The sequence below is a fragment of the Eretmochelys imbricata genome, chromosome 13, assembly GCF_965152235.1.
Source record: "Eretmochelys imbricata isolate rEreImb1 chromosome 13, rEreImb1.hap1, whole genome shotgun sequence".
Classification (NCBI taxonomy): Eukaryota; Metazoa; Chordata; order Testudines; family Cheloniidae; genus Eretmochelys; species Eretmochelys imbricata.
In genome coordinates, this window is record NC_135584.1 from 23,927,916 (window position 1) to 23,951,052 (window position 23,137).

Below are 23,137 nucleotides of genomic sequence, written 5' to 3' on the forward strand. Positions count from 1 at the left end.
TTGATGGCCATTACCTGCCCCCTAGCCAGGCTGCAGATAAATCTGAAAGCTGCAGCCTATTCCCAAGTTTTCACCGTCACTACAGTATCCTCATTTCCTCTTGCTGGACTCCAAAAGTAGTAGACAGATCAACTGGAGATTGGGTACCCTAAAAATAGTTGTTAGAAGGACACTCTATCATGTAGTGCAGATTGTTAGTAGAGAGAGGTCTTTAAATTTGGGTTACAGATTTAGCCTAAACACTTTATTTTGTGACTCGGACCCATATCTGTAGTTAATAGGCAGATTACCCTCATGAAAGATTAAGGAAAGACCTCAAGGCTGCATCTCAGAGAATCTACAGAAAATTGTTAAGTATCTGTTGGAAACTGGGATGGAGATCTCACAGAAGTGGGTTTCTGACATTTCTGGTCCTGGTAAAACTACAAAGTGCAGAGGTGAGCAAGGAAATTAGGGGAAAGTTAAAGTCAAACTTCAGAATATTTTGTTTAACTCAGGTTTGGGGTGAAAGTCTGGATGAGGTTACATTAAAATCAGAACCAGTCCTTACCCATGGCACCGATGCATTGGCCAAATCTGACACCGATATACCAGGCACCCCCAAATTAATTATTCATTCCATAACCTGAATAATGTAAAGACAATAACTATAATTAAATGACCATTTTAAATTTTATCGTGTTTTTAGTTGCCATCAGCAGCTTCCTGGGTGTCTCCTAGCATGAATGTTTTTTTGCTTTCGCCTTGCTATGTTCTGAGGCCTCGAGTCTCCTAGTGATTATGTGGGGTTTGACTAAAGGGGGGCGCTGAAGGAAGAACCTTCTTTATCTTTTGTTATTTCAATATTCTTTCCCTTTGATGCAGCCTGAAAGACGTGTGCCTGTCTTTGCACTTCAAGAGGCTGATGGTTTTCACAGGTGCATTCTTTTGGTTCCTTTAATTGCCTACAGTGGTGGTCCGCTGTAGAAAAATTCATTGTTCATATTCTGTAAACCCCTGTTGACAAAACATCTGTGATAAAAGTAGGGGTAGGGAGCTATCACTAATGCTGACTAGGAAGGAAGATAGATTTTTTTTTTTTCTCCTTACATCTTTTCTATTCCAGAAATTTCAGATTAATTGTTGTGTCCCAAATACAGTCTGATTGTTTTATATGCTGCATCCATTTCTGCCTGTGGCAATGTATCCCATCTGAAAATCAGGATTACGATGTTGGAAATAAAAAAGTTTCGTTAACATCATACCAATATCAACTAGGAATAGAATTAGTTGGCTCTGTGTTCCCATCTCTAAACACTGGAGCACCCTTCCTCACATCAAAAGGGGAAGGCAATTGCCTGTCCTGATTTTTTTTTTTAACTTCTGTCTTAAATATTCCCAATGTTTCGCCATTACAAAGCCACACAGTAGTGAGATATTCCAGTGATGGAAGTTCTGTATATAGATATCCTAGCCTGTTAGGAGTCCATCATTATCTTCAGAACCCCATAACATTTGAACTATATAGTTATGGCAGGACCATACACACACAGTCCATTCTCCGCTGCCTGCCCCTGTGTCAAAACACTAATATCACTGATGTAAAGGGAAACATTTTCTCATGAACAAAAATAACCCAGAAACTTGAGTGAGGATGCTGTTTTTAGACATAACTCCTAAAATCCTGGCTGCTAGACAATATCCTTCAGTTAATGAGGTAGCATATCCTAAATGATTATGCATGGAATCTGGAGTTGGGAACATTTGATTCTAATCTTGTCACTAACGCTTGCCATATGTCCTTAGGCAGGTCAAGAATATCTACATTTTCCCAAGTTTTCTCTGACTTTTAGGGTGCTTCAGTTTTTTGGTGCTCCACTGGTGTCCCTAACAGCCTGGTTTTTCAGAGGTACTAAAGGAGAAAAGGGGCACATAGAAAGAGATGAATTACTACAGGGTGGCAAGTGGCAAAGACCCGCAGAAGGTCTGGTAATAAGGAGGCTAAGCTGTGAAGAGCTGGAACTAGAAATAAGTTTCTCTAAATGTAGAAGCATAGATGCTGGAACTAAAGGTGCTGGGGGTGCTGCTACACCCCCTGGTTTGAAGTGGTTTCCATTATATACAGGATTTACAGTTTGGTTCAATGACTCTCAGCACCCCCACTATACAAATTGTTCCAGCGCCCCTCCATAGAAGCCTTCATTTAAAACTAACTGCAGTGGCAGGGGCAGCAAATGTATTCATTCACTTTTCTTAAGCAAATCAGTGATTGGCTACTAGTAGGCACAAAGCGTGAACGTTCAGGTGAGATTTCTCCACACAGTGCTCAGCTAGTATGCCCAAACCCTTCCTGCTCCTTCTGAGGGTAAAAATAGTCTCTCTTCCTGCACATACTCACTTTTTCTACCTCTTGCCCCCCCCCACCCTTTACATGTAAAAGAAAGGAGGTATGGTTGTATCCCATGTGGCTCTTCAGAAGTAAAGATGCTCCATTTACCAGAATCATTTGGAGTAATCTCAGCTTTTTAGGGATCCATCTCAGGAGAAATGTGTGGCGTTCTCAGCTCACTACTAATGGCTTTCAAGCTCCTGTGGTTTTATATCCAGTTTAGTAAAGCACTTGGGTGAGTGGTGAGACTTCCATCTCCCATGTCTCAACATCCTCTTCACTTTCCTGACAGGTCTCCATGAACATGAGACTGCTTGGTTACACAGCAGAATTGTCTACCTCCCCATTTCCCAGTCTATCCACCTGGAGAGGCCAGCAGCACTTGTTAACTTAAAAAATAGGAATTGTACCAAATGCCTTGGTAAATAGTAACTAAATAGAATAGAGATCACAGATTGGAGGGAAGGGTGGAGGAGATTTGGTGCAAAGACAGTTCAGGATGAGACCACACTGAACCTAAATCCCATCAGTGTGACAGGTGGTGCTGTGCTGGGAAAGGCATCATCTTTTGAGTGAGAAATTCTGTTGAGGGCCTGGCAATTTGTCATTTTAAAATTTTGTACTCCCTTTTGCGTAGTGGCTTTTAGGTCCCAGCGGCCTCACTACATTCCAATCTAGGTAATTGTTTTGCCTGCCTGTATCTCCCATGATAGTTTCAGCTGGGTATAAGATTTTTTCACACACACCCCCCATCACACTCTCTGTTGTGTTGCCATATCCTGGTGACTAGTTACCAGCTTTCAGCTCAGAAATAGCTGTTGTTATTCAACGTAAAGTGTTAAATGTGTATTTCTAGGGAAAGTGTTATCTAATGGCTGGAGCAGGAAACTAGGTGTTAGTTCTAAACTTCTGCGGTGGGCTGTGTGTTCCTGCACAAGCCACCTCTCTGTGCCTCCATTTATCCCTCTTTAAAATGAGGATAAAGCCTTCGTCACAATGTGGGGATTGAGGCTTCAATGTTTGTAAAGAGCTCTGCAACCAGTCATTGAATATGCTATGGAAGTGCCAAGAATGATTATAAAAAACGGAATACAATAGCAATTACTGTATGAGAGATTTGAAATTCTAAACCATAGTTTTCAGAGCAGCAGCCGTGTTAGTCTGTATCCGCAGAAAGAAAAGGAGTACTTGTGGCGCAAGTACTCCTTTTCTTTAAACCATCGTTGCATGCTTTAAATCACCTCGTTTTACTGTCCTATTTTTAAAGTGCACACGTGTGTTTTAATATATATGAAATGTTCATTTCTGAAGTAGTTATTGCCCCATTGTTAATTGTTACAGATTTTGCAGAGAGACGTGTCTCACCGACCATTAGTATGTTCTCTGCTCATACATTAGCAGAAGAGGAGATGCTTTGTTTGTTGTTCTTCACTTCATAACAAATTCTAGAGGGCATTTCCCCCCTTTTATTTCTCTCTCTCTTTCTAAAACTATTTTGTTTTCCTTATGACCGTTTTTGTTTGTTTGTTTTTTAAAAGAAGTAGTAGTCTTTCTGTGGTTTGAAAATGAGAGAGGGCAGAATTTGTGGGTAAAACATTTTAAATAATGCTCTAATATTAAGAAGCTGCAGATGAAAATTATATGTATTTCACGAATTTTCTGTCCTGCATTCGTACATGTGCACTCTTGAAGCACTGATTGAGGGATGATTAATTAAAACTTTAAAATACCGTACAATTTTGAGAAATACCCGCTCAAAAATGTGTGTGTGTGTATACGTAGTATACTTACCACCTAATGCATCTCAATCATTCACTCAATCATCCCTCAATCTTTGTGTAAAATACAACTTTACACTCTTACACTCACTTTTTAAAGAGCAGGTTTAGTGGTCAAAGCTATGCTGTAAACATAAATAGGCAACACCTGGTGAAAATTATTCTTTACCTCAAGCTGAGTGTGTAAAAAGAATAATGAACTCATTAGGACTTTAGATTACTTCTGTCGTTGTGGTATTCATCTCATAAGTGGTACTTATATGACCACTTCTCCTGCCCTTCAACCAATAATTAACCTCTGCTGCAGCTTCTATTAATGTTTGAGGTCCATGGGCCCTTTCAAATAGCCACCATTTAAAAAGAAAAAAATTGCCAGAGGAATGTTTCCTATATTCACGCCAAACTTGCACTGGCCTAAAGTACAGAAATATACAGTTCTATACCCGTGACATGTTTAAGGTGTGATAACATGTGACCCATTAGGGTTAGAAATGTGTGAAAGGGAGATTCCTAACTGTCCAGTGTGGATACACAGCAGTTCATTTATTGTATGGTATCTATTATAATTTTATAGCATGTATCCTTAGCATTAGGTGCTAGTTCTGGTTCTGGAAGGTCCTGTTATATTGGACATTAAAATAATGATATTAATGTGTATTTGAAAAAAAAAGTATGAGATTCTAAAACATTACTTTCAATATTTATCCTCTTTCTCTGAGAAATTTCCCAGTAGTGTGGGATTTAGGAATTAAAGTAGCCTGGTTTTACAGATGGAGGAACACAAAAAAATAGTCTCATCCAGTCAAGCTGTATTTCTAAAATAGCTGTTCTTATAAACATGTAGTGCATGAAGAATGTGTGGTGGTATGGTGAGATGTTACCCTAATAATTCATTCAAGGCTTTGAGAATAGGGCGTAGGAGTAGACTAGACCAAGTGTCTGAGTGCCTCCCAAGCATTTAAAAAGAGAGAACAGTAGCACTGGTGAAGTGCAGTGGTGTTTCCAAACTCATTCTCATAAACCTCCATACTGTACCCTCATGTTCTCATTCCCTGTGCAGGGAGGATGTGCACTGGTTAGGGCATTAGCTTAGGACGTGAGAGAACTGGGTTCAGTTACTGCCCCACCTCAGATCTCTTGGGCAGGACATTTAGTCTCTCTGTGCCTCAGTTCCCCGTCTGCAGAACAGCAAGAATAGCACTTTTTCCTACCTCACGGGGGTGTTGTGAGGACAAATTCATTAAAGATAGCCAGGTGCTCAGCTACTATAGCAAGTTGGGCCATAAGTACTATAGATAATGCACACTGAGAGATCCACAGTTGCCTGCCTCCTTTAAAGCCCTTTCATTTTTTTCATTTGTTGCACAGATCCAGTCCATGGACCGCAGAGTGTGGAAGTTGTTGACATTCGCTCCCGGCAGCTGACCTTGCAATGGGAGCCCTTTGGTTACGCGGTGACCCGTTGCCACAGCTACAACCTAACAGTCCAGTACCAGTATGTGTTTAACCAGCAGAAGTACGAGGCAGAGGAACTCATCCAGACATCCTCACATTATACCTTGCGAGGCCTTCGGCCCTTCATGACCATCCGGTTGAGGCTAGCACTTTCTAATCCAGAGGGCAAAATGGAAAGCGAGGAGCTGGTGGTACAGACTGAAGAGGATGGTAAGAAAAAAAAATTTCCCCCCATGGTTCAAAGTTCTAAGTAACTGTTCGGGGATGTGAGGGGGAAATGACTTTGTAAAAATGGCATTGTGGGCTTGGAGGTGGTGTCTCACGAACTCCGTATCATATTTCCTTGGGCTGCAATTAAAATAGGGATTATATATACTTACCTATTTTTCGCGGCATGGATAATGTCTGTAAAGCACTGTGAAGCCGCAAGTAATATTCATGTCTGTCAGTCAACAGCAAAGGACCCAGTTCTGGGGAGTGTTGGGTGCTAAACTCCCAGTGCTGCACCCCCCCCCCCGCATTTCCCCTCAACCCCCTGAGACAAACTTCTCCAGTCCCATAACTTATTTTATTTATTGTAGGGGAAGCTGGTTAATCTAATAGCTCCAATTAGAAATGTGTGCTGCAGTGCCAAAGACTCAGTGTTCAAACCCTGCTGATACCTGTTCTTGTTATGAGTTTACATAACAGAATTTTACTGTCTTCCCTTAAAAAAACAAACAAACAAACAAACACCCTAGGAAATTACATACCAAATGTGATAAAGAACGTTATTTAGGTTGTAGAGTCAGGCACTCAAGGTAGCAAATTTGAGAGTTATGGTTGCATGTCCAACCTTAATTCTGCCACTTTGTGGATATGCATTATAATGCAGCTGTTAATTAGAGGAGCACATGCTGTCTTTTCCAGAGGGGTCTGCCCTCATTCAGTGCACAGCTGGAGGCGTAGGGGACCAGAATGAAGTTTGCATAGGCAACTGCAATTCTGACACTTGCAAACTTTTGGGTGTTTAACTTTCCAACCTAAATAACATTTTAATAAGGATTTTTGTACATAAATTAATTTCCAGAATGAACCTTTTTCCATAATTCTGGACATTCCAGGTCACAGAGTGTCCTAACATATCATGTACACATATTATGCTAAATTAATGAGGCCAGATTCTGCCACTCTTGTTCCATTAGAAGTGCTTTGAGGATGTATTATTATTTATTAATATTTGTATTATTGTGTCGCTTAGGTAGAATGACCAGATGTCCCTATTTTATAGGGACAGTCGAGATATTTGGGACCTTTACTTATATAGGTGCCTATTACCCCTCCCCCCGTCCCGATTTTTCACACTTGCTATCTGGTCACCCTACGCTTAGGTGTCCAGGACCCTAATGTGTGAGGCTCTCTACAAACACAGAACAAAAAAGACAAGAAGCAAGCTACAAGAAAACAATGAGACAGTGTTGGTCAGCATGGGAAGCAGTGTTCTCAGCACACCAGCAACCAGTCATTGTCTAGCCTTTTTGTAGGCCTCAGAGCAAAAGAGAATTTGAAAGTGGATAATGTTGTAGTGTTGTGGTTGTTTACAGGGAGCTTCTTCCAAGCATGAGGGGCAGCATGGGAGAAAACACAAAGGTGCTTGTTTTGAACATTTAATGTGGGCAACGGAGACTGACATCATGGGCCAATCAGAGGCAGGAGTAGGGTTGCCAGGTGACCGGTTTTTGACTGGAACACCTGACTGAAAAGGGACCCTCGTGACTCCCGTCAGCACCGCTGACCGGGCCATTAAAAGTCCAGTCGATGGCACAGCAGGGCTAAGGCAGGTTTCCTACCTCTCATGGCTCCACGCAGCTCCTGGAAGCAGCAGCATGTCCCCCCTTCTGCTCGTAAACATAAGGGAAGCCAGGGGGCTCTGCATGCTGCCCTCACCCCAAGCGCCAGCTCCGCTGCTCCCAATGGCCAGGAACCACAGCCAATGGGAGTTGCGGGGGTGGCACATGCAGACGGGGAAGTGTGCAGAGCCACTTGGCCATGCCTCCACGTAGAGCCAGAGTGGGGACATGCTGCTGCTTCCAGGAGCTGCTTGAGGTAAGCGCCACCCAGAGCCTGCACTGCTGACCCCCTCCTGTGCCCCAACCCCCTGACACAGCCCTGATCCCCCTCCTACCCTCTAAACCCTTCGATCCCAGTCCAGAGCACCCTCCTACACCCCAAATCCCTCATCCCAGGCCCCACGCCACAGCTCAACCCCATACCGGGGCACTCACTCCCCTGCACTCTAAGCCCCTGCCCCCAGCCCAGAGCCCCCTCCTGCACCCTGAACCCCTCATTTCTGGCCCCATCCCGGAACCTGTATCCCCAGCCCAGAGCCCACACCCTCTGCCTCAGCCCGGAACCCTCTCCCATACTTTGAACTCCTTGGCTCCACCCCACAGCCCACAGACCCTTCCTGTACCTCAAACCCATCATTTACTCTTAGGTTAAAAGTGTCACAGAGAAAACAATAAAATAACCTACCCACATGCTAATAAGCTTATCAGGGATCATCCTCAAATCTACTATGGGGTCTGGCAGGTGATTAGTCCTTTCAAACCCTACAGAGGGGTCTCCGTTGTGGTACAACTTCAGAAGAGCCTGAGTTCAGAACTCGCATACTCATGAAAAGTTTAGTCTCTCCTTTGTACAGTGATAGATGTTCTTTGATCTGGAGTTTCCAGGAACAGGTGATCAGTAGGCAATGGGTTTTCCGGGCATCTCTTCAAAAGGCCTCCCAAGGACCTCCTAGGAAACCCACTTAACACATTGTCCCAAACAGTTCTTTAAAGTTCCTAGCATTTCCCCAAGCTTTCCATTAATCAGTCTCCTTGAAAAGTTATACACAATTCTACAGTACCATGTAAACAATTGTATTTTTACTACAGTGGATCCCAAAGATATTAAACAATTCAATAAGGTTTAACTTAATTCAGTAAGGTTTGTCCAGGATATTGCAGAAAATTGCTCTCTGTCACAAAGCCACCTTAGCTGAGACTCAAACTAAGAGTCCTTATGGGCTGCAGGCATCCACTCTGTGTAATGGGCTATAAGGAGGCATCTTTCCCTTGCCTGAGCCATTAGGCACTGCTGAGCTAAATTTCTCTCTGATGAAAGTGGCTCTGGCATTACAGTATATCACAAAGGGAAGTCCAGGAGATGGCGGATCTTTCTATTCATTCAGGGAAATGATCAGAGTTTTTATCAGACAGGGCTGGGAGTGCATTTGGTTAGTTATCTTTCACAGCATTAGAGTTTTGCTTGAGTAGGTGGATTTTTTAGTGGCTTTGTAATCGCAATGAAAGATAAATCTTAAATTGTTACTCTGCTGGGGAAATCAGCCTTTCATATTGATAAAGGTGAACAGCCCTGGAGCAGTTCTATGCCAGGGTGCAGTCTAGCTATCTGTGTAGATAGAGTTTTAAAGTTGTGTGCGGGAAAAAGGAGGGTACATTGAATTCTCCACTGGATTTTATTATTCGTTGATGTTATAACCAGAATGTTAGAGCACTGGTGCTATTTAACTCGTTCCTCTCCTCCTTTTTCTTGTAGGGTTCTATATAGGGTACATTTCCCTGCACACACTTGTTAATTCACCATATTTGATGGCACAGCGGTAAATGCACAAGACCTACACTAAAGGAAAATATAAACACCCTGTATGGCAGGGTAACCTTAGGGGGAGAATATAGCGGGCCCCTAAAAATGAGGGTCTGGTGTCTCTGCCATTGTTTTCTGCAGTGTCTGTGCTAGCCACTTCATGTAGCACCCTAAGATATTGTTCATTCCATCTCTATTGCTCCTGGACAGAAATTATGGGCTGTGGGGTTGGTCAGTAGGTCTGGGAGATCAATGGATCTTTGAAAAGGTATTGGGAGAAGGGAAGGTTACATGTTGAAAACAATTTCTGATGAAGACCATGCAAGTGTTCTATCTTCTCTAATTCTTCCAGGCCCCCTTCCCCAGGTGAAATAGTTTTTTTTTTCCTAAAAGGGAAAACCCTGCTCCCTCCTCTGAATGTGGCACTCATCAAATGCATTGGAACCAGCGTTGTTCTGCTGCACAGGCAGGAAGAGTTATTGAAACCAGACAGGGGTATATACCTCCTGGATGGAGCACAATTCTGTGAGTCTGATCTCTGTCCTGTCCTACAAGGATTTTGAGGTATGGGGCAGAAGCAGGGGAAGCATTGGAGCAGGTGTGATAGATCCATCACTGTGCAACTGCACTAGTCATTGCCTCGTACGATAAAGAGGTATAGCTACTGTGGAAGCTATCACAACCTCAGAGCTTCAGTGGGAACTGTGGAGTGGTTTGGCATAGCTGGTCTATGATACCAAAGAGTGTTTCTTGGGCTGTGCGCTGATCTCCAGGAATTTAACGAAAGTGCACAAATGAAGAATCCAAGGGGCTACGCGTGTGTCTTATTGGTGTCTGAGCCATAATCCTATCTAATACGTGGTAAACTCTGGACATAATATGTAGTCTCATGCTGCATACTCTCACAGCTGTATGTCAGAACAGAACTTGGCCCTAAATGTCTTCAGTTTACCACCTCATTTCTGGAGACCAACTCTCCTCAATCTCCTGACCATTTGTGCCCACTGAACACTTTGTAATCTTGAGGAGACAATCCTTTCTCCTATAAGTCCTGTATTTTTGCCTATCTACTGTTTATGCAAGATACTAACACTGTTTTGTGTCTGTTAGCCTCAAGCATGCTGAACCAACTTGTCCAGAGATGGCACACTTATTTCAAAGTTCCTTGTTCGAGGTTTTCAGGAGAACTTGCAATATTCCTTCATACTTTCTTCCATTTAGTAAAATGGAGCTCTTGTGAGGTTCTTTCCATCAGTCAATGTTGACTCAGACAGTACTTTTTAAAAAAATGTTCATGTCCCCTGCTCTCCCTTCACTGAGTGTTAGTAAAACATCTGGTCTAGGGGAGTCTAATCTCTCAAACACATGCCAAACCCCCTCCACCAATCTGCCCACTTAAATGAGCCAAAATGTGATAAAACCAAACTGGAGGTGTCATAGCCTTTCATGTGATACTGCCTAGAGAGAAGTGTGGTGTGAGCAACCTTGTGGCCAGATACAAGAGTGGATTTCCTCAGTTGTCCGTCTCCCACCAGTTGGTTGGACAAACTGTACAGCTTTTCAACCTGAGCAGCTTAATAGAAAGTTACTTCTCACATTTGGATGCTGTTATTGCTACTTCGGTGTGTAATGCAGGAACTCATGTGCTTGCATACCTAGTTGAGTCTCCAGGTTTGGGATTTGGACATACTACTTAAGTGGCCACGGCTGCCATTTGGCCTTACTTTGTTTACCCTCTTTAGCAGGGTCATGATTTAAGTAGAAGATGTCATAATCAATAGGCTGCAGCTTTGCAATGTGAGCCGAATGGGAATCTCTCTCCTGGCAAATCTTACTCTTGAATACGGCAAATCTTAATCTTCCTTCTGGGGAATCTTCACCACAGAAGAAAAGAGTGACTCTTGAATGTGTTCTGCATTGCCTGGCTGTCATTGGTAGATGCATTACTTATGCACTGAAGACAGTTTAATTTTTCTGAAGCCAGAGCTGATCCTTAAATACTGACTATAGCAAAAAATAAAACAAAATGAAAACACTTCCTGTTGCTGATACGCAAACAAAGATGTCCATCAGTTAAAGAAGAGAAAGATACAGCTGCGCAATACCAGTCCTTCATACTGGGAATTTCCTTCCATCATAGCTTCACTCAGTGATTGGAAAGTGCCTAGTTTAATTATACGTCAATGTCCAAAAGACAAGGAAGATTGTAATAGTTAGCAGTCTGCCTGTAAATACATTTTAAGAATAAAATTATGAAGCGAATAGCTTTATTCCTAGAACTCAACCAGAAAGTGCACACAGAGCAAAAGGGGAAGAAAAGGAACCCATTAAAGAATTGTTTGTGACAATGATGGAAGATTACCTAAGACAGGAAACAGGAGATAAGATAGGGAATAAAATTATCCAAAAGGCTGGGAAGAAAAGAAAAATATTTGGCTTAGCTCATTTACATACATCTTAAAGGAGGTCTTCATGGCTCAATCTCTAGTTATTTTATGTTGGTTTTGCTAGTACACAAAACAGAACTCGTATGCTATTTTAAACTCAGTGTCATACCAAAACAAAGCATGAATCCTGTTATACCTGATGCTTTAAACACAAATCCATTACATTTTTGAGACAAATAACTTAGGCAAATCTTACATAAAAAAAAATATTTACTGACACTGTCATCTAAGGTTTAAGACAATGTGCTGTTGAAGTAAAGCTTACAAGGTTAGATCAGTATGTGTTGACTCAGCAACAACAGTAGATGTGTTTATTGGTGTGCCTCCTGAATTATGGGTCACCTAGTCCAGTAAGTAGAGTACCAGACTGTGTTTTGTTCTCAGCTCCATCACTGATTTTCCATGTGACTCAAAGCAAGTCATTCAGCTTCCAATTCTGCAATGGACCCATGTGAGCAGTACTGAGATCTAAGCATATTTGTTTCTCAGTTACCACTTCTGTGAAGTGGGGATAATACTTTTTAATCACTTCTGTAGAGAGGGGTTTGGTGAAAGTACTTTGTAAGAGCAAAATATTACTACAATAGAACCTCAGAGTTACAAACACCAGTTACAAACTGACAAGTCAACCACATACCTCATTGGAACCAGAAGTACTACACAATCAGGAAGCAGCAGAGACAAACAAAAAAACAAACACAGTACAGTACTGTGTTAGAAGTAAACTACTACAAAAATAAAGGGAAAGCAGCATTTTTATTCCACATAGTAAAGTTTCAAAGCTATATTAAATCAATGTTCAGTTGTAAACTTTTGAAAGAACCATAACATTTTGTTGAGAGTTATGAACATTACAGAGTTTCGAACAACCTCTGAGGTGTTTGTAACTCCAAGGTTCTATGCATTTTGCTGTACGACACAAGTTGCTATATTTGAGGCTATGTTAAATCATGCACACTTGTTCAATTTCTTTTTATTTAGGAATGTATTTTTATTATCTTAATATGTAAAAGGAATGTGATAAGTTGGAAAATAAAAAAATACACATTTTATAACAAAAGGAAATATCTATAGATACCTGAATATGTGATAAATGGTAAAATTATAAATGCATAATTGCTTGGTAATAGAAGTAGGCAATTTCTTGCATGATCATGTTGGGGATGGGGAAATCTGGGGTGTGTGCAGATATACAAACAGAGCACTAGCTGGTAATACATTAAGTAGCTTTTTGTATCTTCTATAATCTCTGATTCTGTAATAAATACTCTCAATAAGTTGCCTTTGTCATGTGGGTGGAGTTAGATATGGTGGATCACTGAAACATTGGAAGATAGCAGCGTCTTTACATGAGTGTGTGTTTGTTGTTAATATTAAGTACTTGAGTTTTCATGTTTGGACCCCCAGGTCAAGAATGGACCAATAGTAATGGGTACTAATACCTTTTTAAATGTTGCTGTTTGGCCCAGAGTGTATGTTTTCTCAGCTCTAGAGCACCAGCCATTGCTGGAAGACTTCAGCCTCTCTGGCGGTACACATGTGACTGTTGTGGAGAGTTACTGACTTTCCACTCTTTTCCTTTACAGTTCCTGGGCCTGTTCCCCTAGAATCTATCCAAGGAGGACCCTTTGAAGAAAAAATCTATGTTCAGTGGAAGCCTCCAAATGAGACCAATGGTATCATTACACTCTATGAGGTAAGGAGAACAGATTGCTGTGAAAGAGTATCTATCAGACGACCTGTTCCATATGTGTGCAAGTGTAGTGGTCAGCATAGCCATGATGTTTGAGAGATTTCAGTAGGTGTTTAAAGGAGGCCTAAATAAAATAGGTGAGAATCTTCATGGTACCTTGCTGCTGCCACTGAAATCTCGTAAATAGCTCCACTTTAAATCACATCCAAATGTGACCCTTAACTATCTCCATTGCCCCACATCCAGGTCATCACAAATTCTGCCATTTATTGCTCTACACCATTTCCAAGATATACTTTCCTTCCTTTCTGTCCCTAGAGCTATAATGCTTTCAGGCTTTCGTTATCTCCCATCTTGAATACTGCAGCCACTTCCTTTCTCTGCCATATAGTTTCTTTCCGGTTTTCACAAAAGGCAGCCAATAAGCACCTTCCTTATTAAGTACTTTCACCCTGTCAGCCCCCTCATGGAATTTGGTTTAATCCATATGTCTAAAAAAAAATGTGTTATCCAAAGCTTTAGGTTTGTCTTCATAAGACAATCTTCACCCTGATAGCTTCACTTGTGTGGTATACCTCTACCCTTTGTCTTCAGGAGGTAAACCTGTTGGGGGAGGGGATATGCGTCTTTTGTTTGTGCTGTGCCTAGCATAATGGGTGGGAACAAATAATCTGAGGACAGAACCTATTGAAGGATGTATGCCATTAGTCTGAAATATGGTGCCTCATCTGTTAAGTAGTGGGACAACCTATGACAGAAATAACAATATTCTTCAATATCTTGGACAAACCTTACTGAAATCTTACTGAATTGATTTAGACCTTACTGAAATGAGTTTCATGCCTTTGGGACTCATTTTATTAAAAATTCAGTTGTTTATTATGGTGAGATTGTATGTAACTTCTCTAGGAGGAGTAGGTATGCTAATGTAATTCCTCTGGTTATCAGCCTTTTGAAACCACCTCTGGAGAGTTTTGCATATACTAGTTCAAACTGGATTCTCCAAGGACCAACAGACAAAGAGAGGATTTTTTGATAAATAGCCTGGTTTTCAATAGGCTCAGGGCTTTTTTTTTTCCCTGATCCAGCAAATCATCAGGAGGTCCACAGAGGACCCCAATCCTTAAGGAAGGGTTAGAAGGACCTATACTGACCTTGTGGAGATTGGGTAGCAGGTGGGGATTACTCTCTGGTAAGATTATTAGCATAATTGTAGGTTCCTTTTATTGTTTTAAATATGTTTTTTTCCCTGTAGTTTGTTTACCTTAAGAATAAAATATGCTTCCTGAGAGAGAACTGTGCACTAAGTTATAACTGAGGGAAGTTATACTATTATTAGAGTCTTTTGCTGGGAATAACATGATGAAGGCAGGGAACTGTTCAACCTGGAAATATCTCAGTCAGAAGGGGGAGAGACATGATTTTCCACCCAAGAGAGATGATGACGTGGGGTGGGGTGGATCCTGAGAATGGGTGCCCTTGGTGACGTGAAGGGGAAATCTAGGTGCAGTTTACTTGGACAGTGACATATCTTTTCTGGAAGTTCTGGGAAAGATGCACTTAGAGTATGGATTTTAAAAGTTAGGCACACAGATGGAGTAAATGTGCAAATGATCAGAATTGTCCATTTGTACATGCAATTGCTCAGTTTGTGCATTCATTCCTATTAATCACATGTGCAAATTAAGGGACAAATTCCTGAATGTTGTTGAGCTTCAGTAGGCCATCTTTCCATTTTACCAGTCCTGGAACCAGCCAGGGACTGTTGCAGCCTTTAGCATTATTTAGAGCTGCATATAAACTGCTCTGTGTTATAAAGGCCGGACTGAACCCTTAGTGACTATACTGCACTGTTGCTATACCACTTCCTATCCAGGAATGCCCTGTTAGAGCAGATCTCTATGACCTTTGCACTGCCTGAGAGAGCAGGCTTTGATCTTCTTTGGTATGAGGTTGTGCACCTAACCTATTTGAAAGGAGGCAACTGTGTAACAGACTCTGAACTGACAATCTCATGACTTAAAAGGCTAACCTGTGAGCAGACGCTACACTGGAATGTATGAATGTACTGACTGTCACCTTTTGGAGCCCACAAGGCAAGAGACAGAAACAATTTCCAAAGTAGTCTCAGTAAATCAATTCAGTACTCAGTAAAAAGGAGGTACTAATAGCATTTGGCTTGTTAAGGCACAATCCAGAGCTGACTTGCAAGCCCTATGACATCCCCTGCTGCAATCCCAGCTGCTTTTGGGAAACTAGAAATGAAGGGTGGTGTCCTAGCTCTCACTTTAAAAAAGAGCGTAAAGCCTCTTTCCTTGCAAAGGTAGCTTTTGAAGGCCTAAATGGATGTAAAACCATTGGTAGGGTTGCAAAGAACAACGGTGGTCTCCATTTCTGAGGCAGGATGCTGAGTGAGCTAAAGGTTGAGCACATAGTTTATATAAATAAATCTGTTATGTTGGGGTGTATCACAAAGAACTATCCTGCTTATTACTCTAAAATCTTGCTGGCTCTCTTCAGAGTGGAGTGAGATGGAGGGACGGGAACCATTTACAGTTTGGTTTCTTTTTTTGCAGTGGAAGAGCGCACACAATTATTTTGGGGGCAAGCATGCAGGTGGTAAACTCTGACACAGCCCAACGGAGTCTATGCAGATTTCCCTTCCATAACATTCCCACTTCCCCTCAGTTCTGACCAGCAGACCACCTGCTCTCTCGTCCTAATGGACCCCTTGGGAGGCAGTGCCAGTGATGGCAAACAGGATGTTTTTAGAGTGAACAAATGAAGACTAGTTTGAGACCACCGAACTCTTCTACATTGCAGCCAAAGCAAGTTCTGTAGTCTGCTGTCCAGAGGTTAAATGTGATTTCATAAACTATTATGTCATCTTGCCTCGCATCTATTAAAAATGTAGGTTGAGTTGATACGGTAAAAAGGCTGCATATGAAAGAAGTTCCTTTCAGCCATTTCAGCCAGGTCCCCAATATATCAATGCTATAGCAATGCTACCAGATGCCTCTATAATAAAAGCAGATTTCAGACGTCTGGGTGTTACAGTGAGGTTAATGCACTAAGCCTTTCACATCTGGAAACCTGATTTTTAGAAGTAACTTGGGTCAAAAAAATAAATTGAGTTTGGTGGCTTTAGCCTAATCTCTGGCGGGGGGTTGTGTATATTGCCAAACTCCTGCACAATTCTCTATGACTAACAATCTCCATTCAGGGAAAGTTATGGACTAAAATAAGCAATAGGGTTGTAGATCACAACTGAGACACATTGGCCAAACTGTAGGGGCTGGGCAAGATTTCACCTCACCTGTCTAGACTGTAGCTCTATGCACCTCACCTGTGTAGACTCTAGCCAGTACTATTATCCCCTTTTTATGAGCTCCAAATGCACATGTTTTGAAAGGTCTTACATGCACACAGGTCTTTACAAGGTCTTACATGCACACAGATAACATATTATACAACAGCCCTTGTTTATGCTGCTTAGGAACTGGCCTGGATGGTATAAATTGCAAATTAATTATTTTCTGAGAACACAAATGACCTATAGGAAAGTGAATATAAAAATAAATTGGGGAGTGTAAATGATTTAAAAAAAACTCCTCCTTTTAATTCTTAAAGAGACTTGCTGCTAAACATTACCTGTGGGCACAGCTCATTGAAAGGACCTTATTAATCTGGGGTGCTTTTCTGACTGAGCGACTGCGTAGAGAGCAGTGATACATCATAACAGTGACTTTGCCTCTTAAGTCAGATCATTTCTTGAATCTCATTGGAGGTGTGCATACACAAATTTCCCTTCCTGATTATGACTCAATGCACATTTGATGGCTGCACCAGTAGGGGGGTCAAGGTGAATTCCAACTGTTCCCGTTCCTCTATCCTCTTCAATAAAGAGGAAACTTCAGCACTAAAACATCCAGAGAATTAAAATGGAACACACAAACATCTCTCTCAGCAGAGATGCTTCCTACTGGGTATGGGGGAATTTGCAAACTGACATGGAGGTATTACCTCAGATAGCCTCATCCTACACAGCCCTCCAAGACAAGTAATCTCAGCATGAATGATGCAGTTGGAGCCAGCGTGGTATAGATATTTGTTCAGTGAGGCGGTCAGAGTATTCTCAATGGTAGATTTCAAGTTGTGGAATTCCATAACACAAGAGATCAATCTAAACCCAGGGCTCTCTGTGTTTAGAGTGAAAGTGGAGATACATCCTTTTGATAATGCCCATTTAAATAAAGCACAGTTCTTTGCACATATGGATATATGCCTCACCTTGCTGCCTGAGGAAATTGGATAGCAATTGAACTCTATGTTCCCTAATTGTTTAGTGCCTTTGTGCAAAGGTATCTCTCACCTATGCATTATCTAAAATGGATAGATCTGCTTAATCTCAAATTCAGCTATATGGGTAGTTATTACCCATCAGTTTTGTCTATGCTGGTATTTATCCTTCAAATTTCACATCATGACTGTAGCACTAGTGTAGTTCCATCAATAGTAGCAACAGATGAAGTTTTATTTTAGGCAGAGTTCAGGCATCTTTACCAAAACATTGTCTTGACCTGTTCTCAGTGGATTCTGCTGACGCCTTGGTTAAAATGTCAGTGGCTGGTCTGTGATGCTACTTCTATTGTTTCCTATCACCAGTGGCCTGCACTAGCAGTATTGCAGTGGTGGGAGGTTTTAAAGAAATACTGCCAATAAAGAAAACACCCCTAATCTATGAACCAGAGTGGTAGTGTTTTTAAGAACAAGAAGCACCTTTCCTAAAAATTGCATCTTCGGAAGTGATGTTACTGTATCAGCTGATGTGGATTTGAGATTCAATAACGATCTAACCTATTTGCAGCAGTCTAGCAACTTCACATTTGTTACTTCGTTTGTCAATGGGATACAACTACTCCTAAAGCAGAGGCATCTACCGGTTTTGTTAAAAGAAAACTCCTGCAGATTTAGGGTCCAGGAAATGCATTTTATGAATGAGTCAATGAAGTCAAAGTCAGCTTCACTTCTGGAAATAACGGACCAAATACACAGGTATTGTGTAAGGTATTGTAACTTAGATTCTTTTATGCTTAGTTAGAGCCTGCCTGACACACCATTAAAGTTACTTTTGCCTACTCTGCTTACCCATTATCTGTGGTTTTGGCCTATTGTGTTTACATCTTTCATTAAATTTGCTGTTCCTAGGTGCCCAAAATACCTCTACATAAATAAGCTGGGTAGCCCACTAACATTCCATTTACTTCACCTCCAGGCAGATTTTTCACATTAAGCCTCTCTATTATTCTCACAATTATCTGGCAGACAGGAGTCCAAATCTCACAAATTGCCATCGCAATTTGCACATGCAGATTTCACATGAAGAATTGGGTTAAAATTCAGCAGCAAAATCTTCAGTAAGCAATTTGTTTAGCAGTCAAAAATCACAAAGTTTGTAATGATTATGTATAACTCGAAAGAGCTTAAAAAGAATGAAAGGACCATAATGAGCCTCTTTGACTATTCAAGTCGCAACTGATTGACATTTATCCTTCATATTGCTCTTGGGGTCTGGCATTGAATGTTAAATAACACACAGCTACAGCCTTGCTTTTAAGACTGACTTTAGAAAAAAATACAATAGGTTTGAGAATTCTTTCACTGGATACAGGCACAGACGGATTTTAAAGAAAGAACCCTACAGATCTACAAATCAGAATGCAACTAGATTCTATTCTCAGGAAGCAGAAAGCTCCTATCCAAGACAGTAGGGGTAGCTCAGGATTGAAATTATGATCAACAGGATGCTGAAAATATTAAGACACCAGTTATGTGGAGATAGAGGCAGAGACATTATAGTATATCTTACACAAGTTAGTGAAGGGTGGTAATGGGTGAATGGGTGAGCGGGCAGGCAGTTAATATAATGAGCATGTGAATAATGGTAGGTGCTGATATATGATAAACCATAGGGGAGATGCACAGATTGATATAAAAGTAAATAACAGAATGGAGATTAAGATCAACAGCTCTATAGCTGGGTTAACAGGTAGCTAGGTATACAGGTGCACATAACAGACAGGCAGATGGATAGGTTTTCAAGCAAGTGTTTAGGCAAACAAGAAGAATCATGGATTCTGCTGTTATATTGGTTAGGTAAGAACAACTTTATAGAGAGGTGTGTGAATGTGACATTAATAAAAGAGGTCGCATTACAGCTGTCTCTCTTAACTTCTTGTGATGGGCAAGATCTAATACAATTGCTTTAAGGACTCCCTCCCTCCCTCCCTCTGTTTAAAAGCAGCACAGCTGTTCAGTAATTTTACCAGTCCCATGAAAGCTGCTATACTATATATTGGAAGCTTAAAATGCATGTTAAGAATCAAACTCATTGTGATTAAGCCAATAATATAATAGTTTCTATACAGCGTGGAAGCATCACTGCAAAGATTGTGTAGGAATTTGTATATAAACATCACTGTTGCCCTAAATAAGTGACACCATCCATCCAGCATTACACAATACAAAGGCTTATGCTGTTGTGGATCACAGAGACATAAGATCTGAATCAAGTTCACTGATCAGTTTTGTGCTAGAGTTTTTTTTTTTTTTTTTTTTTAGGCAATACCTTTATCTCAGCCACTTGTTAGACAGTCCAAGTTGTAATAAATAGTGCACACACACGGACCCAAGTATTTTTTACAGGCTTGAGTCCAATTTCTGAACTTTGGTACCCTAAAATCAAGCACCTATGCATCCAGTTATTCTTTTTAGGCTATCTAAATGCCTATTGAAACTTCCAAGTACAGCAATTTTGGCACCCAACTTTGAAAAGTGTTCCCTTTGTGTATAATGGTCTTCTGGGAATTGTTGATTTTAGAGGTTCACAGTACTTCCTAGGTGGTCAAGGAGGGAAAGAAGAAGAAACACCCAGCAATCCTGTGTGAAATACTCCTTGTGTTACTTGACTGAAGATGGAAGGCATTTTTATGAGGCATTTAAATCCTAGAAGCATTTAAACAGTATCTACAGTATATTCACCTGCTCAGCTAAAAAAAAATAAAAAAAATTCTCGTATTGGAAAGGTCCATCCACTGAGCCATACCTAGACACATTGTCTAAGTAACAAACTGTCTCTTAAAACACTACAAGGTGTATTCTTTTCATGACATATGTTCTTAATTTATTATCAAGTCCTCTATAGGTAGTGTATCTTAGGGAAAAAATGAATTTATAGCTTCTAACTATTCAGCTTTCTTAGTCACAGTTTTCAAATGCATCAAATCTTTTGTATTAGGATGCCTGGAATAAAAGTGTAAGGGGCTTTCAGACTATTTGAAACGCTTTAATGGGATGTGTGGAGTCTAGTTTCTCTAATCCCAGTGGATTTGAGTTCAAATTGCACTTCAGAGGTTACAGATCTTTTTGTTTGTCTTGTAAAATTGTGATCTGCCTTCCATCATCTCTTAAATTGTCAATGCTCCATTTCTCCTCAGTCACTTTGCTCAGTTTTTCTCTGCAGGAGAGGTAGTTACATGAAAAAAGCCACTGAATTAGAAGGTCATATATCAGGCCAATGGTTGTGGGATGTATTTCCTGGATTTAAAATAGGGTAGGACTAAATTCCTCCCAAGTTGAGCCCTTGAAACCACAATGCATTATAATACAAAGCATGAGAGCAGTAGAATAAGAACAGTGGAATTTTAAAAAGCAGACTTTACCTACCCATTCTTTGAGTTTGTTAAAGTCCCATAGAAAGAAAATTTAGGGGAAAAGGGAATGCAGGAGGTCTGGCAATTTCTCAAGGAGACAATATTAAAGGCACAACTGGAAACTATCCCGATGTGAAGGAAAGATAGGAAGAATAGTAAGAGGTCAATAGGGCTCTGTCAGGAGCTCTTTAATGACCTGAAAATCAAAAAGGAATCCTACAAAAAGGGGGAAATATGGATGAATTGCTAATGAGGAATACAAAAGAATAACCTAAGCTTGTAGGGACAAAAAGGCTAAGGCACAAAATGAGTTCCACCTTACAAGGTACATAAAAGGCAATAAGAAAGAGGTTCTTTAATTACATTATGAGCAAGAGAAAGATGAAGGAAAGTATAGGTTCTCTACTTAACAGGGAAGGAGAACTAATAACAGACAATATCAAGAAGATTGGGGCAATTAATGCCTATTTTTGAAGGTTAATGGTGTCCAGATACTCAACACAATTAATATTAACAAGGGGGAAAGAACTCAAACTAAAACAAGGAAGCAACAGGTTAAAGACTATTTAGATAAGTTAGATGTATTCAAGTTGGCAGGGCCTAATGAAATTCATCCTTAAGAAACTAGCTGAAGCAATCTTGGAACTATTAGCAATTATCTTCAACAGCTCATGGAGGATCGATGAGGTCCCAGAGGATTGGAGAAGGGCAAACATAGTATCTGTCTTTAAAAAGGAGAAGAAAGAGGACCCAGGGTATTATACACAGGTCAGCCTAATTTCAAGACCTGGAAAGATAATGGAACAAATTTATTAAACAATCAGTTTGTAAGCATCTATAGGATACTTGGGCTATAAGAAATAGCCAGCAGGGATTTGTCAAGAACAAATCATACCAAACCAACCTAATTTCCTTTTTTGACAGAGTTATTGGCCTAGTGGATGCGGGGAAGCAGTAGACATATATCTTGATTTTTTGGTAAGGCTTTTGACACAGTCCCATGTGATATTCTCATAAGCAAATGAGGGAAATGTGATCTAGATAAAATTACTATAGGGTCAGTGCACAACTGGTTGAAAGACCATTCTCAAAGATTAGTTATCACACATTGTCAAATTGGGAGAAAGTACTTAGTGAGGTCCAGCAGGGGTCAGTCCTGGGTCCAACACTCTTCAATATTTTCATTAATTACTTGGGTAATGGAGTAGAGAGTATGTTTATAAAATGTGTGGATGACACCAAGCTGGGTGGGGTGGTGCAAGCAGTTTGGAGGACAGGATTCTAATTCAAAATGACCTTGACGAATTGGAGAATTGGTCTGAATTCAACAAGATGAAATTCAATAAAGATAAAGGTAAAATACTTCACTTAGGAAGGAAAAATCAAATGCACAATCTAAATTGGAGAATAACTGGCTAGGTGGTAGTACTGTAGAAAAAGATCTGGGGGTTATAGTGAATCACAAATTGAATAAGAGTCAGCAATGTGATGCAGTTGCAAAATAGGCTAATGTCATCCTGGGGTGTATTAACAGAAGTGTTGTATATAAGATGGGGAACTAATTTTCCCGTTCTGCTTGGCACTGGTGAGGCCTCAGTAGGTGTACTATATCCAGTTCTGGGGGCCACACTTTAGGACACACAGACAAATTGGAGTCCAGAGGAGAGCAACAAAAATGATGAGAGGTTTAGAAAACCTGATCTGTGAAGAAAGGTTAAAAAATACTCTGGGTATGTTTAATCTTGAGAAAAGAAGACTGAGGGGGTACCTGATAACAGTCTTCAAATAAGTTGATGTCTGTTCATAAAAGAGGACCGTGGTCAACTGTTCTCCATGTCTACTAAAGGTAGGGCAACAAATCCTGGAACACTTGTTTTTCCCTGGAAAACTTGAGGGGGAAAATAGTTTCATAATTTTTGGTTGAGGAAAGCAATTATTTCTCATTCCCCTCATAAAATAAAATCAAATAATAAATAAAAAATAGCAATCATTTTGTGTGCTGCTCTATAGTTGAAATTGTAGAAAGATTAAAGTTGTCAGAAATAGAACCTCAG

At 40.6% G+C, this 23,137-nt stretch overlaps 1 protein-coding gene across 1 annotated transcript in view; it reads left to right on the forward strand.

Annotated features, from left to right (window-relative positions):
* The window catches only part of PTPRT (protein tyrosine phosphatase receptor type T), a 725,977-nt gene that overhangs the window by 482,821 nt on the left and 220,019 nt on the right, over window positions 1-23,137 (forward strand). Inside the window, exons 8-9 of the mRNA XM_077831843.1 lie at window positions 5,515-5,811; window positions 13,265-13,374. Coding sequence (XP_077687969.1) covers window positions 5,515-5,811; window positions 13,265-13,374 — 407 coding nt within the window. The remainder of the gene's footprint in view (window positions 1-5,514; window positions 5,812-13,264; window positions 13,375-23,137) is intronic.